We start from the raw sequence: 16,226 nt of genomic DNA, 5'->3' as shown, positions 1-16,226 counted from the left end.
TACATGATTTCACTAGGTGCTCAGTCCCCAGTGTTCCAAAAGTGGTTCTGCCACTGAAGTTTTGGTATTTTTTTTAGGTGCACAGACAACAAAAGTAATATCCCACTTTTGGTTTGAGTTAAAGTTGGGTGACCATCATAGATAGATAGATTGTTTAAGAGGGTAAAATCTCTTTCTAAAGTGTAAGAAGTATTTTAGAGGACTAGACATATATATATATAGGCTTTGACAAACTAAAAATGTTGAAAATCAAAGGGAACTGGTAAAAAATTCAAAACACAAGACCTACGAGCCAACAACGTGATCTAGAGGCTTACATATATAGAGGGTTACAAAAAAGTCAACATATATACACATGCATACTTATATTGAGGAATTATATCATGCGGATTTAAAATTAAGATCTAAAATAGACAGTGTGGGGCTCGATAGTAAGTAATTTACATCGGAATTTGAAATATTATTATTGGAACCGAACTGAACCATACTCTGTGATGACAATTTTATAAAATTAAGTTAGTCAGGCCGATGCATCAGTGGTTGAACCGTTGATTAGTTTATAAATTAAAATATATATATTTTTACATATATTTATATAAGACTAAATAGTCGATAGTAGATCATGTTATTTTTTTCCATATATTTAGGAATTTTATAAATTTTTGAAATTACTTTTTTTAGATTATATTTTTTTTAACTAAGAAACAGAGGGAAAAAATGGATTTTAAATTATCATGACTAATTGAAAAACATATTCACTATGCAAATTACATTATCACCGACTCTTCCGAGCATAGTTTATGTACCGGAGTGAAAGGTGTCACATGCGTTGGATAGCTAATGTGAATATGAACCATTTATAGTCCAATAAATTAATTAAAAAACTAGGAATATATACATATATATATGTGCATGTTGTATATATACATATGGTGGGGCTGTCACTTTGAAAGATTTAATTCTATTAATCATTTAATCCACATTAACATCATATGGATCTTTGAATATCTATCATATTATTTATTAACATAATTAACCCAAAGCCTCTCAAGTCTCAACTAGTCTAAAAGAACAATCATATTAGTATATAGAACTAGACAGAAATATTCTACCATCCCACGTCATGGTTGTTTCCTCATTTTGGAGGACTTAATTTATTATATTTTACTCTTTTTCTCTCAATATATATGCATTGATAACCTAAACCACACCATATAAATTTGTCATTTAAATATCTAATATGGTCTTAAACTCCGACAGTCGAAAACCATAATATCAACGTATATACCTCTCATGATATGAATATTAGCTTTCATTTTTATTATACTAAATTTAATATGCCTCCAATCCCTAAAAAGAAAAATCTTGTCCTCGATTTGAACTTTGAAATACAAGCGATTAATTATATAATAATAAATGGAAAGAAGAATATATAATGATGCTTGTCTAACATATCCTAAAATTTTACCATATGTGATGTTCAAACTTTGACATTCTTTCCTTTTCTGTAGCACACCATACCATACGAACCATTTTTCTTTACATTCCACTTCATTTGTCAACTCTTGACCACTTTTATCCATGCATAATAAACCTTTATTTTTCGTTTCAATGTGGCACTGATTATGAGAGCATAATATATTAACCATCTCTCTCTCTCTCTATATATATTTATTTATTTATGGGACTTTCCTTTCACAATTTTTATCCTAATTTTATGATGGGTTTTTCCTTAGTAAGGCATGAAATTTCAGACGATTTGAAAGGCATCTTTTACTTTGGTTAGCTGTTTTTTTTTTTTTTTTGCAGGATTGCTTGTTTGAAAGTTTGAACAAGTGCCAAACTTAGTCTACAAATAATAAGATGGCACTAATGTCTATTTATCATTTTGTTTCCTCTTCCTTCTCACGCATGAACAAAGCCCGATAGGGACTGCAAGAGACCCGTCAATCTACCAGAAGACTATACTTCAGAATTCAAAGGTTTTTAATTAATGGTTTATCCCAAACGTACAAGTACAGACTACGTTGGTTAATCTAATAATTTTCCTTTTTAAAATATATTGGACTGTTGGGCATGGTTCTCTTGTGGACTAGGTGATGTCACGGGCTCACAACTACACTATGTAGTACCCAACGCGAGTGGACGAGGCCACAAACTGTCACAGTGTCAAGTTTGGTCATGTTCGGCGAGTTATCAAGTGGCGAGAGTGTTTAATGGTTTAAATCTCACATCTCTCAATGAAAGAAGTAAAGTGCGGGATATAATAAGTCAAATTTTATAACTAGCAACAGGTGTTTTCTTGAGCTCAAACTAGTATGGACTGATGCTGAGTTTGGGAAGACAAAATCGTGTTAATCAGTATGAGTTGATCCAAAACAGACAAAGTGTTATTAATGCGGAGGGACGTGCTAGTAGCCTTGTACTAGTACATACTGCAGAGGGAGGGAGGGAGGGCGGGCGGATCTAACATGGGCTGATTGGCTTGGTGGATTTAAGTGTGAACTCTTATTGGGTTGTTTATTATTTGGGCCTGATTTCAGCTTTGGACGTCAAAGTGTTGATTGGATTTGTCATTCGATCTGTAATTTGGGTTTAGTTCGTTATTATTACCAAATGATTTATTGGCCCCTTGTTATGTAAAGCCCAAATGTCACAATAAGATGGAGCAGTCCAAAGGATTAATTCGGAAGGCCCAAATGCTGACGTCACCTTTCGAGTTTAATAGAGAAGGGGGAGATTGGAACTTGGAAGCGAAGAGTAGTTCTGACTTCTGAAGACTAAGAAAAACACTTGTTATGGAGGATTCCATTGCAGCTCGAGGAGTCCAGGGTCTGATCTGTATTCTCATGTGTAGACACGAGAATCGCAATCAATGTAGTGTCCCTCAAGGCCACCAACAACTTGTAAAGGTCACAAGAAAGACTATAGGATGAAAGCTTGATGTCATTGTGGTGCCAATTGAGAAAGCTCCGATTATCAAGCCAACAGAACAAAATGAAAGCTTTTAGTTAGATAATATAATCTTAGAGAGAGTAGGGGAGCAATTAATACCTCCAAAACGGGATCCTTATAACGAGACAATACCTTAATATTTATAGGCGTCTGACTCACATGATCCACCAATAACACGTGCTGAGCTGGATGGGGTTTTCGGCCTACGGCTATCTGTTGAGGTCATAGGCCTGTTGAAGAACTTAAAAAGGCCTTTGAGGGAGCTTGATAGGGCCGTGGGCTTGTATTAAATACTCAGTCGCCCAGGGCTTGAGCTTGTTGGACATCTTCTAGACTGTGGACCTGGGAGTCTTTTCGCCCATACCGTGGGCCTCTTAACTATCTTCTAGACTGTGAGCGTGTGAGTCGTCTTGTTGAACATCTCCTACACCGAATTAAAAGCACAGAGGACGAGTTTGATTTGATAAGCTGGACGGGTTCAAGTCCAACTAATTTAACGTGTACATCACACAGAGTTACAATTACATCCCCACTTGCATTTGTAGTGCCGGACACTACACAAGCTGCCGCCTAATTCACACGCCCTTCCCTGTCCATTGCCCACCACGCTCCCCCACAAATTCGCCAAAGTTGAAACATAAAACCGCGGGAATTTACTGTTAGGTTGACTGGGGAGGGGAAATCAGACCAGAACAAAGCAAATAAACTTGGTCACACAACTCACAATCTGACTTGTTTGTAAATGTCGCAATCATCGACTACAACCAATCCTCTTTCACGCCAATCCCTTCTCCTTTATTTCCCTAAAACCCTTCAAAACTACCCAGTCAACGTACCGATTAATCAAATCGATTTGAGTCTCAATTCCTCTGCTCCTCCATTCCAATTTCGATCCGATGGTACCTAAATTAGGGTTAGGGTTTTTTGTTTTGTTCTTGATTTGTTACACGACTGATTCCCAGTGCAGCAAGGGATGTGATCTGGCCTTTGCTTCTTACTATGTTTGGCCCGATTCAAACCTCTCATTCATAGTTGATGTTATGGAATCGGAAATTATGCCGAAAGATGACTTCGATGGTCTCCTCATTTACAACCCGCAGATTTCGAACAAGGACAGTGTCCAATCTGGTATCAGAATCAAAGTTCCGTTTCCTTGCGACTGTATCAACGGGAATTTCCTCGGCCACGTGTTCGAGTACACGACCATAACCGGAGACACATACACCGAGATTGCGAATCCGTACTACGCGAACCTGACGACAGTCTCGTGGCTGCGTCCTTTCAACAGTTATAGCGAGAACCTGATACCTGTAAATGTGCCGATCAATGTGACGGTGAACTGCTCGTGCGGGAATAGTGCGATTTCCAAAGATTATGGGTTATTTGTTACTTACCCGCTCCGGCCTGAAGATACGTTGGAGTCTGTGGCGGCAGCGGCTAATGTTAGTACGGATTTGGTGCAGAGATACAACGAAGGAATCAATTTCAGCCAAGGGAGTGGTTTGGTGTATATTCCGGGCACAGGTGATTTCTCGCTTTCTTGGCTGTTATGTTTTGAGTTCATGATTATTGCGTTAAATATTTTTTCGTATGGATTTAAATCACATACTCTAACTAGATGCTTGTTTGGCAACCTCTTTGAGTGCGGTAAGGTTATTAGTTCTATGGAGGTTAAGGATGAGAATTTCCATTTTAGTTTGGAATGACTATTGGCTGCTATGACATTGAATTTCAAGAAGTTTGTGAATATACCTGAATGTATGAAATATTACATGTGACAATGAATTTTAACTTGGAGACTTGGGTGCGACAACTCAAAATAACAGAACAGAGAGGAAGAACAAACTGAAATCACTAGAGTGCTTAACATGTTTCTGGCCAAGCTTACAGTAGTGCATACTTTCACTTTTATCCCGGGTAATTTATTCTTGAAACCCTAAATTGTACTGGTAAATATCTAAAGAGAAGTCAGTTGATATGATAGCTTTGTAGTTCAATAAAGTAGTGGGGGACACAAGTCCATGACTAGACAACAGAGTGATTGGGTTGATTGGAAAGAACTAGTTTGTAGTGTTTAAGTGAATCATTGAACATATGTTATGTCAACCATGAGATGAAGTAAATTCTAATCATGTGTTTTTACTGGACACCATGTACTTGGTCCATTTTCTTTAATGTTCTTTTGAGTTTTGAGCAAGCCCATGTCATTTTCTACCCCAATGTAGCATGTCAATATGCTTGTCCTAATCTTTAGACTGAATAACACGTCATCAAAACTTAATAATTAATCTTGTTTCTTTCCATATTTGGTTTTGTTCTTATCAATGATATTTTGGGAAGCACCAATGCATTCATATTTAAATGACAATAAACAGGAGATTGTCTCATAAGTTGTTTCCATGTGCCATAAGGCCTAAAAAAATTCCCCACTGAGAATCATAAATTGTAGCTTATTTGTCTACTTTTATTGCATCTAGCTGCTATAGACTGCTATTAATATGCCTCACAGAAAGCATTTTTTTACTCGCAGATCAACATAACAGCTATCGGCCCTTAAAGAGGTGACTTCCACAACCATACTTATTGTACTTCCTGAATATGAGTTTTCTCTCATGTCTAATATATATTACTAAACTTTTACGTCTTTTCCCATCTTCGCTTGCAGTACAGGTAGTTTGGACCTCCCTGCATGCTGGTTTTATGAAGATTTTCCTCACTTTGATATCTGGACCGCGGATATGCACTGGAAACTTGACGCACTTTGAACTTACATTTTCTTTTCATATAAGCAGGAGTAGCGGGTGGGGTAATTGCTGGCATATCTGTTGCAGCAGTAGCTGGAGTGCTCTTAGTGGGACTTTGTGGGTATTTTGGATTTTACAGAAAGAAGAAGGTGAAGGAGGCAGCATTGCTGTCATCACGTTCTCAGGATCTATCTGGTCATGGGGGAACCGGTACATCTATATTTGTTTTTATGCCTTTTTTTTTTCTTCCACTTTATGCATTTATATTCTTATAAATCTGGAAAAGTACTTTATGTATTTATTGTTTCAACTAGATTCATCATATGTGTGAGGCTGTGAGCACCTTGTAGTAAATGCATTATAGTTCTCATGTTGAATGATGTTATCAGATATTAACCAAGGGTCATTCTGTCCTCTACTACTTTACGACTAAATAGTTGAAGCAGATTATAAAACATGCCTTTTGCTGAAGTTTGATATGCAGTATAGCATTACATTTTGGTTTGATCCTTCATTTAACTTTCTTTTAACTCTTTGATGTTTGTGAGTTTGAAATGCTGCGACTAATAGGATGATCCTGTTCTTATTATAGTTACTGAAAGAAATCACATTGCATTTTGAATTTATTGTACTCTACACTTATAATTTCAAATTTTGCCTCTTTTCTTTGTTCAGCTCCTGGAAGTGACTCCAATAAACATGTTTCCTCAACTGGCCCAGTTGGTGGTTCAACTCCTGGTATTGCGGGCATAACTGTGGATAAATCTGTGGAATTCTCATATGAAGAACTTGCTACTGCTACTGATAACTTTAGTCTGGCTAAAAAGATTGGTGAAGGTGGCTTTGGGTCTGTTTATTATGCAGAACTGAGAGGCGAGGTCAGTATTCTCAGATATTCAGATATAAATGGTGTTTCTGGAAAACGACATATAAATTGGGTTTTTTGGAAAACCACGCTGGTAGTTCGATCTAACTCCCATAAAATAAGAGGCATATAAGGATAGCTATAATTCATTATAGATAGATAACATATTGATTCTGTATTCCCTGGACATTTATATCTTATTCAACTATTTACATTGTCTCTTCCTAACACTCACTCATTTCAATGTCTTCATGTAGAAAGCCGCAATCAAGAAGATGGACATGCAAGCATCACGAGAATTTCTTGCTGAATTAAAAGTCTTAACTCATGTTCATCACCTGAACCTGGTAACAAAATCCCTTTCCCTCTTTTAGTAACTATGGGCGACTTTAAAGAAAAATAGAATGGTGTTTTCTGTACTTCTAGTTATGTTCGTTGAATCTTAATCTATCGTACTTTCTACGGTAATCATTGGAATTGGCTAGCCAACCTTTTTCCCTTTTCTTTTCACTTATCACATTTTTGAAATGCTTACCTCTATCTTATGAGGAGCTTTATCTTACAAGCAGCTGAGAGTAATCAATATTTTTCAAGGACTCCATTTGTGAAACTTAGAAAAATTAGCCATCAGCTACCCTTACTATGTCAGTTCAAATGCAGCTTTCTACAAAATCTGTCTTCATCTCTCTTTTTGTGCTAGAATGCTTTTGGATTGGCAAGCTCTCTGTCTCTCAATCAATTATCTCTGTCACAAATCACAATGCTCATAATAGAGTGTCCCGCTGGATGAATTTGGTGTGAGTTCGGTACCAATTTGATTGCAGTTATGCAGCTATGGAACTGATATAACGTTTGTGCTTAGGCTGCTCATACTTGCATGTTCCCATGGGATTGGTTTATCTTGTAGGTTTTAATTTTGTTAACCTTTTGGACATTGTATTTGCATTCAATGCAGGTGCGCTTGATTGGATACTGCGTTGAAGGTTCTCTTTTCCTGGTATATGAATTCATTGAGAATGGTAACTTAAGCGAACATTTGCGTGGCTCAGGTTAGACTTGTGTGGTCATTGTTAGATTTTAGTGCAGGTGTGTATGATGCTGATGATTTTGTTTTTCCATGTCCCAGATAGGAACCCACTGCCGTGGCCTACTAGGGTGCAGATTGCCCTTGATTCAGCAAGAGGTCTTGAATATATACATGAGCATACTGTTCCTGTTTATATTCATCGCGACATTAAATCTGCAAATATATTGATAGACCAGAATTTCCATGGGAAGGTTGCAATAACATCTTCATTGCCTTAGCACCTATTTGAAGCCTTTTTGAACTGTTGTGGACTGAATTATTTGTGTTACAGGTTGCAGATTTTGGATTAACTAAACTAACAGAGGTTGGTAGTGCATCGCTCCCAACACGACTGGTGGGCACTTTTGGATACATGCCACCAGAGTAAGATAACTTCGATTCATATAATTACCAAGAAAATAAGTGTTTGAGCTTAATATTTGCGTAGACAAGATGACAGGATCAAAACCTCTTGACAGCAGTGTTTTTTTTTTTTCCTTTCTATTTTTTTGTTGGGTTGGGACTTGAACATGGGCAAGTGTCATTGAAATGTTCTTGTGGAAGTCTGCATTAGTAATATTAAGCAGTCAGTTTCAAGGAAATAAGAATGAGTGTAGATGTTAGGGAATCGTTTATTTTTAGCATGAGAAGTGCCAAACTCATAACATAACACTTCTTGTGCAAAGTTTAATTTTAGGAAGGATATCGTTGTCGAATTGAGCTACAAGTTACTTTGATGAGAAACAATGTGAAAAGAGCGAGAGTAAAATATGTAGTGATACTTATTTCTTTGTCCATCTTGTTGATTGAGTTTTTGCCACTCTTTGGTGCAGATATGCTCAATACGGAGATGTTTCCCCAAAAGTGGATGTATATGCTTTCGGAGTCGTCCTTTATGAACTTCTTTCTGCCAAGGAAGCCGTGGTCAAGGCAAATGGTTCTCTTGCCGAGTCAAAGGGCCTTGTTGCTTTGGTTCGTTATCTTGCCACACCTCGACTTCATAAATTAGTTTAGAGCGTTAATAGGCTGAAACACTTAGCTTTGCTTAAATGATTAACATGCCCTATATTCTTAATCAAACAGCTTTTGACGTGAATCGAACATTTATTGGACATCTACCTTTTGCCAATTATAATGGCCTCTAGGAAGCCCTGATGAGTGATGAGCTTACCTTTTCAGCTTAATTTGTCATGCAGTTTGAGGAGGCTCTCAACCAGCCTGATCCTAAGGAAGATCTTTGCAAATTAGTCGACCCCAGGCTTGGAGATGGCTACCCGGTTGACTCTGTCGTCAAGGTGAGAGAATTTGTGTTCGCATGAATTTGTATTCTCTGGCGTTGCAAAGGTTTGTATGTTATAAAGATTTTCTTTATGGTTTCATTTCTGAAGAGCTATGCTCGTTTTTCGATTGCAGATGGCGCAGCTTGCCAAGGCATGCACGCAAGAGAACCCGCAGTTACGTCCAAGCATGAGATCGATTGTTGTTGCCTTGATGACACTTTCATCCTCCACAGAAGATTGGGATGTTGGTTCATTCTATGAAAACCATGCTCTTGTTAATCTGATGTCAGGAAGGTAGAGATGGGATGGTCTTTGTATCAGCAGCATCATGGGAAGCTTTGTTGGCCTGCACTTCTTTCATTTCCCCTCCCTCAGGTAATTTGAATGTAAATGCAGTTGAAAATTTTTTTCCTATTATTTTTTTTTATTAACGTGTGAAAGTGAATGCAAGTTATGGTATTCATTTCGATCCTTCACACGAAATAGTTGAGCTTGTAAATAAAATAATTTCACATTTAAAAAGTTATGCGCAGAATTCACAGTTGAGTTATCAATCTGAATCATCAGAGCCTTAATCCCAATCCCAATCCCAAATCTGGCTTTGGAAACTTGCAAGTGATCAACAATATCAGCACAAACAAGAACATTTTGCAAACCAAACATTGAGTAAGAATCTTATTGCTTGTGAAAAGGCCCGGTGTAGACTATTAAAAAGGCAACACATTATGGGGGAGCAACTGAGCAAGTCTATGTTCAATCGCTCTCTGACCGCATTTGAGCTTTTTTATTTTTAAATATCGGAGAGATATGTTTGCGGTAGAATTGAACTTTGATACATATATGTTGCATTTGAGCTTTTGAATCCATGTAATTAAAACAAAATTTGCTAAACAACTGTCAAAACTTCGTGAAAATAACTCTCTATCATCAGGTCCTCTTACGTTATTGGATTATTTCTGGGAAAAAAAACTTCAGATATTGACTAACTTAAAAGTGGTCGTGGTGGACTCAGAAAATCCATTTGCATTATGCTCTACATCTCTACCACCTAGATCGATTTACATTATCAAAAGACGACATTGAATAATTATCCAAGGCCTAAATTATTTAATTCCCTCCAAATTATGTCAAGATAATAAAAACCGACTCTGATTTTAGAGAAGAAAGAGATATACATATACATATATATATATATATATATATATATTTAACAATTAAACCGAGTGTCATGATCCGAAAACTTGATGGTACGGTTCTTTTCAAAACACGTCTGTGTCAAAAACTCCCTCCCTCCCTGCCCCATCGAAAGCAATTCAAAACATAAATTGTACGCAGATTGCATCTATTTCTCTCAAGACCACCAGAAACTTTTGATTTCTCTGCCGGAACTTGTTTCGAAAATGGCAGAAACCCTAAGCCCTAACCCGACGATAGGCCAGAAGCAGAGGCTCCCCATGGCCGCTCGCATCCAATCTCCAACCAGTCCTTTCTTTCTTGGATCCAACGATGACCACCTCGAGAGAGCCCAGGCCCGCGCCGCCCGTGAAGCTGCCATCCGTCGCAAGTCCTTAGCGGTTAATGCTCCGCAGTTTCGCGATCCTGACCCCTGCCTCGGCAAGGAGCAGATCCTCGACTTGCTGAACAATTGCATCAAACTCGCAAGCGAAAATGTAGGTGATATTTCTCCTGGCTTTGTTTATTTTACCTTTAAGTGAGAGGAAGAGATGTTTTACTTAATATTTTCCCTATTATTTATTGTGTTATTCTCAATTAATGTGGCACAGAAAATTAATCAGAAGAATACATGGGAGCTTGGATTGATTGACCATCTTTACGAGATTATTAAGGTGGAAGAAGAGGGTGATGTGGAGACAAATTTCCAGAAGGTAATGTTTCAGCGTTTTGTAAGTTCATAATCTATGCCAGCTGATCTCTGCAGGTAATTTAAAATATAAATTGCTAAAAAGTATACTCATGTCTTATAATTTGACTAAATTAGGGAATTTAGAATTTGGGCATGAATATGATTTCGTTTGATAGTTAACTATTTTCTCTGACTCTAAATACAAATACACAAATACTATGAGTGTTTAAAGCAAGTATTGACCCGATGAGTGATGACATTGGTTATATGTTAAGGTATGTCCTCTTGGGTTTATCTTTCGTTGCTAGAAGGATCCATCAAACATGTTAGTGAAAATGTTCATAAGAGACACATTTCATATAAACTTCGGTACTTTTAGCTCGAAGATTTGTGAATGGCTATGCCTAGTATTTGGGATGATCATATTTATCTGGTTTCTTTGAGCCTGGTTGGACCATTTTGTTTTGGTTTTACTTGCATGACCCTTCCCTGATTTTTCATCTTTTAGTTCCTTCCTACATTCTGTTGCATAATTTCCTTTTACTGGCAAGCTTGCGGACTAATGTGGGCTGCGGGAGCATACGTGACTTCTATCCTTTTCCATATTCATTTGTATGTTCACAAAAAATCACTTGAATGGATATCTGTATTTGTTTTTTATTTCTTCAGGCCAGTTGCACTCTAGAAGCTGGAGTTAAGATATACTCATTAAGGGTCGATTCAGTGCACTCAGAGGCATACAAGGTCCTTGGTGGGATTAATAGAGCAGGTCTAGATAATGAACAAGGTTAGGCATCTCACATTCTCAAGAGTTTTCTCTTCTTCTTCATTTTTTTTTTTTTTTTTTTCCATATTCTCCTCTTCTTTGTGGCTATTGATTCTACAACTTTTGATTCTGAACAACCAACGAATCAAGGACAAGCTGAAAAATTGAAGTTAGTATTATCAACATTGTACCTAACCCACCTCAAAGAGAGGCAGGTGATGTATAGCGTTTTATAGTGTTTGGGTGGTTCAACCTTCAATGTGCGTTGTATTATATTTATAAACACCAAGCTGAAATTCCTTTGATATTTTTGATGATAGAAATTTGAAGTTATTGGTGGCTAATATAACTGCTACATGGCACATGGATCTGTCCTTCTCAAACCTTTCATTACTACAAGAGCTGTCTACTCTAGCTGTTGTTTCCTTTTCTTTTGTTTTACTACTTTTAGGTTCTGCATTATGGATTGGAAGGATAACTAGGATGGATTGAAAAACCATATTTCTTGAGTGTTTTTACACGTAGCGTCACATTTGAATGTCAGATCTATACTCTACTGCTAACTGCATTATTCTGACGTGCTCTTTCAAAATCAGATGCAAATGTGGAGGATGCTAACATAGAGTGTGGGCAAGAGGAAGGTCAGTCCAGGAAAGAGATGGACAGAAAGGTCAAGTGTTTCCTAGTTTTTGAACTATTGATTTGTTAGAAACGCGAACTAACACCACTCTACAAACACAGATATCACCTTTATCAACATTGGAATCATCCTTTGAGGCTCTTAATGTGAAAAAGTTTGACGGTGACTAGCCATCCTAATCTCTCTCTCTCTTTTTTTCCAGTGTGAAATTCAAGATCAAATTTGTAAGGAAATATTGGTTCTTTTTCAGTTGCATTTTCCGTGGATCCACTTTATCATCAGACAACTGCACAATTTGATGAAGGTGGGGCCAAAGGTCTTTTACTGAATAATCTTGGAGTGTATGCTGGATGTCGAGTACTCTTTGATTCACAAGAAGTTCCTGGGAAGTGCTCATCACGTGAAACCCGACATGAGAATTCAGATACAATTGATCTTACTTTCGCCGGAGGTTTGTTTTAGACTTTTAGTTGGGTGTGGTCATTGTTTCGTAATCACATCATTCTTTCAATAGAAGAGTGATGAGTGTTGTTTTTAGCTATATATGTTGTTTCTGGTCTTTGTTGCATTGTCAATGCTCCAACTTCTAATGTTCTTTTGCTAAATGTCATCTGCTTGCCTACTTCACAGAATATATTGAACAGATGGTACTCAACATGCATACAAAGAATGAAATTTCGCCCACTCTGATGAATATTGTTAACCAGTTTGATGAAGATAACAGGAGGCCACAAGATACATTTTCATGTCGCCAGCAATCAACTGAAGAAGTTGATGCAGATCATGATAGTGTAGCAGAGTTTGGCGGTGATGCATTTGAGAATTGTGGGACCTGGGATTTTGATCATGATGACCAAACAAGTATAGTTAACGAGGAACCCAATGGTGCAGTTGCAGGGTTTCCAAGTTATGATGAGGTTCTTGTTAATATAACTGCAGAACTGGCTTTGGCTATCAGAAGCCATCCTTTCAAAATTTCCTTTCAGTTATGGAAGAGTTTGGACAATGCTGTTTTCTAATAGGCAATGATCAAATTTTGCAGGAAAATGAATCACTTGCTTTCCGCAATCATGATATTGATGACAGATTTGAGAAAGTAGATGGATACTTGTTTCTAAATTTGGGATTTACATCAAATCAAAATTCCTGGGCAGGTCCAGATTACTGGAAGTATCGAAAAGCTAAAGGTATGGTGTAGGTGAATGTAATCACCCTTCTTAGTAGCTTAATTTCTTAACATATGTGGTGTTTTACATGGTATTGGAGCCTTTTGCAAAACTAACCTCCTACCTGAGCCCTGAGGTCTCTTTTCCTGAAATTGTTTTGCTGAAACTCTATGCAGGTTTAGAGGATCACTCTACCACAGAAAATGGTCCACCAGCAACAACCAAGAAGCCAAGGAATAAAAAACAGTCAGAACCTGATATTGATTTTACGAAATCTTTGGACGATGACTTTCCAGATGTCTTTGCCCCTCCCAAAAATCCCAAGTCTTTACTGCTTCCTGCAAATAGAGCACCTTGTAATACAAGGCTTCCAGAGGATTGTCACTACCAACCCGAGGATCTTGTCAAATTATTTCTTCTGCCGAATGTAATGGTAATGCTTTTCCTGAGCATATGGTGGTGGTGATGTGATATTCTTTGCTCTGGGAATCTTGTAGTGTTTTTCTTTCCGCTTCATGTACTGATAAGTGATAAAAAAATTTGTTTGCAGTGCCTTGGCAAGAGAGTAAAGAAGTCCTCAGGTAATATATTTCATGTCAAAGATAACAGTGAATGTGTCAAAGTTTTCTCCCCCCTTTAAAAATCTCAATATGGAGTTTGTGTACATGTTTGACATTGCTTGGAGAAGTAGAATAATTTGTGCAATGAAATATAAAACAAATCATTTATGTTAAGTCCACATGAATTGCATCAAACATCTTCAGGAGTTTCTTTTTTAAGATAGCTGCCCAATTAGACTTTGCTTGCATGTAGAAAGTAACGGCCTTTTAATGTTACAGCTTGTGGCTGCATAACATTCGGTACAGGTTTCTCTTATCTTATTGTACAATGATTATTGTAATGGTACTTGCTCATCATCAAATAATTATATTTATCAGATGAATTAAGGCAACACTTTGATGATTATGGGCCAATGCAATCCTGGGATAATGAAAGTGATCATGGGGGCCAATTTGATGATGTAAACGTTCATAGTGATGTAGAGGAGCCCAACACACTTGTATCTCAGCCTCGACAGGTTGGTTTGCAATTTTTAACATAACTCTGTCTCTAATTTAATACCTGTATTTTTCATTGGGTTTGTGGGGGATGGCCTATCAAATGGATCTATATCATTGATTTTCATCTTCACATATTTGCTAATAATAAGATTCCGCGGATGAGAAAATATATATCATCAAGAAAAATTAGTTTTAGAGGTGAAATCTATATCTTGTTTCAATGGTTAATTGATTTCTGTTAGTAGTTGTGAACTGCTTCCTTGTTTTAATTCAGGTGAATAAAATTGAAGTCCAGTATGACAAAACTTCGAAGCAAGTTGATGTACAAGCACTCAAGGAAACTCTTTGGGACCATATACAAGAGTACCCTCAAATGACTATAGAGGTATGCTAAAAGCTATGCTCTATCTGATGGCATCTAATTATCTTATCAATATAGCATGTTCCTTAACTTATTGTAATGACTTTAAGACCAAGATAGCATGCTAGTTGGACTTGGTTAGTTAGCGTTTACTTTGAAATGAAAACGTAATTAGTCTCGATTTCTAGCTGCGGAGTCTGCATGTCATTATGTGGTGAACGAATTTTTGTTATAACTCTTCTTATTATTATATATTATGAGTGTTCTTTGCATAAGAGTTTATGGTGCTGCTTGGGAATCTATATAGCTTTTGTAAGTTTTTAACTTCAGTTGTTTCTTATTCGGAAAAGGAGCAAGAAGAGAGAGTATCTTTCAAGACCCTCTTGGAGAGCTTTCCTAGAGACTGCCGAGCTGCTCCAACAATCAAAGATATCTCCCCTCATTTGTGTTTCATATGCCTATTGCACCTTGCTAATGAGCATGGGTTGAGCATCCATGGCTGCACCAGTTTAGATGATCTCAGCATAAACATTCCTTCTACTGACTACCGGTAAGCGTACAAGTGAAGTGGTATAGAACTAAACTGTACTAGTATTTTTTTTTTTTTTTGATTGTGTATCAATGGCATCTTGCCATTCCAATTGTTCAAGTGATGTGCCTTCTGCCCTTCTCCTAACTAGAAGACTGATTTAGAGTTGAAACCTAATGTAGGCTTCATTATAATAATGAAGAACTTCAACATGTTACGATTTTTTAGGAGTCAGTATCGGCACGGGCCCGTTAGACGTGTACAAGTCAAGCTTGGGCCAGGCATTTTATTTTGTCTTTTTACTTTTATTCGTAGTCACATATTATGTGTTTGGACAATGTTTTGCCTTACGGATGAATCTAATGTCTATTGTCTATTGTCTAACCTAGATGCGTCTATGGGTTTTGTCGTGCCGGCCCAGCTACCATACGTGATGTGACATGTGAGCCTTTAACTTTGTGTTTTTACTTTCTCCACGACTTTCTTCACAAATGCGTTCAGTTGCACCGCATCTCACAGCACCACAGTTTTTTGTGACACGTCAAACAGCTTTTGCGTTCCAATTCACCTCACAGCACCACAGTTTTTTACCTCACCACACCTTACAGCACTCCCAAACGCTTACAATATATGTTGAATTATCCTAGGTAATCAAATTAGGTCAATTATTTTATTTTAGATTAATGTACAAGGTAAATGTTAAGTGATTTTATATTAATATTATTAGTCATCTAATATAATCGTAATTTAGATACGCTAAACGCACCTCACAGCATCGCATCACAGTTTTAAAAATGATACGCCAAACATCTTTTTGCGTTCCAACTCACCTCACAGCATCACAATTTTTTACCTCACAGCACCTCATCACACCTCACAACAGTTGACAGCACTCCCAAATTATGAATTTCTTGGAAAGAATATTGAAC

At 37.3% G+C, this 16,226-nt stretch overlaps 2 protein-coding genes across 4 annotated transcripts; both read left to right on the top strand.

Moving 5' to 3' along the window:
- Window positions 1-3,681: 3,681 nt before the first annotated feature.
- Window positions 3,682-9,456, top strand: LOC119991092 (lysM domain receptor-like kinase 3). Its single transcript, XM_038837292.1, has 12 exons — window positions 3,682-4,479; window positions 5,486-5,516; window positions 5,621-5,625; window positions 5,748-5,909; window positions 6,375-6,577; window positions 6,822-6,911; window positions 7,520-7,613; window positions 7,691-7,842; window positions 7,923-8,014; window positions 8,464-8,602; window positions 8,827-8,925; window positions 9,044-9,456. Exons 1-12 carry the CDS (start codon window positions 3,852-3,854, stop codon window positions 9,206-9,208), a joined length of 1,860 nt encoding a protein of 619 aa, XP_038693220.1. The 5' UTR covers window positions 3,682-3,851; the 3' UTR covers window positions 9,209-9,456.
- LOC119991091 (condensin complex subunit 2-like) lies at window positions 9,150-15,681 on the top strand. Of its 3 annotated transcripts, none has more exons than XM_038837290.1 (14): window positions 9,150-9,285; window positions 10,318-10,580; window positions 10,695-10,796; window positions 11,444-11,561; window positions 12,137-12,210; window positions 12,282-12,342; window positions 12,431-12,631; window positions 12,811-13,097; window positions 13,223-13,367; window positions 13,523-13,779; window positions 13,897-13,927; window positions 14,285-14,424; window positions 14,682-14,792; window positions 15,119-15,681. In XM_038837290.1, exons 1-14 carry the CDS (start codon window positions 9,216-9,218, stop codon window positions 15,320-15,322), a joined length of 2,064 nt encoding a protein of 687 aa, XP_038693218.1. In that variant the 5' UTR covers window positions 9,150-9,215; the 3' UTR covers window positions 15,323-15,681. The 3 variants fall into 3 exon arrangements, with proteins under 3 accessions (XP_038693218.1, XP_038693219.1, XP_038693217.1); XM_038837289.1 differs by having other exon boundaries at window positions 9,159-9,285; window positions 10,246-10,580; XM_038837291.1 differs by lacking the exon at window positions 10,318-10,580 and having other exon boundaries at window positions 9,151-9,285.
- The last annotated feature ends 545 nt before the right edge of the window (window positions 15,682-16,226 follow it).

This window comes from Tripterygium wilfordii, chromosome 22, assembly GCF_013401445.1.
Source record: "Tripterygium wilfordii isolate XIE 37 chromosome 22, ASM1340144v1, whole genome shotgun sequence".
NCBI lineage: Eukaryota > Viridiplantae > Streptophyta > Magnoliopsida > Celastrales > Celastraceae > Tripterygium > Tripterygium wilfordii.
This window is presented reverse-complemented; position numbering and strand designations above follow the sequence as displayed.

Bases quoted from the DNA above. Each gene is read 5' to 3' on its own strand.
- LOC119991091 (XM_038837289.1), top strand. From the start codon at position 9,216: ATGGTCTTTGTATCAGCAGCATCATGGGAAGCTTTGTTGGCCTGCACT. The intron at 12,343-12,430 runs GTGACTAGCCAT...GTTCTTTTTCAG, and splicing joins TAATGTGAAAAAGTTTGACG to TTGCATTTTCCGTGGATCCA. The intron at 13,780-13,896 runs GTAATGCTTTTC...ATTTGTTTGCAG, and splicing joins TTCTTCTGCCGAATGTAATG to TGCCTTGGCAAGAGAGTAAA.
- LOC119991092 (XM_038837292.1), top strand. From the start codon at position 3,852: ATGGTACCTAAATTAGGGTTAGGGTTTTTTGTTTTGTTCTTGATTTGT. The intron at 4,480-5,485 runs GTGATTTCTCGC...TTTTACTCGCAG, and splicing joins GGTGTATATTCCGGGCACAG to ATCAACATAACAGCTATCGG. The intron at 8,603-8,826 runs GTTCGTTATCTT...TTTGTCATGCAG, and splicing joins CAAAGGGCCTTGTTGCTTTG to TTTGAGGAGGCTCTCAACCA.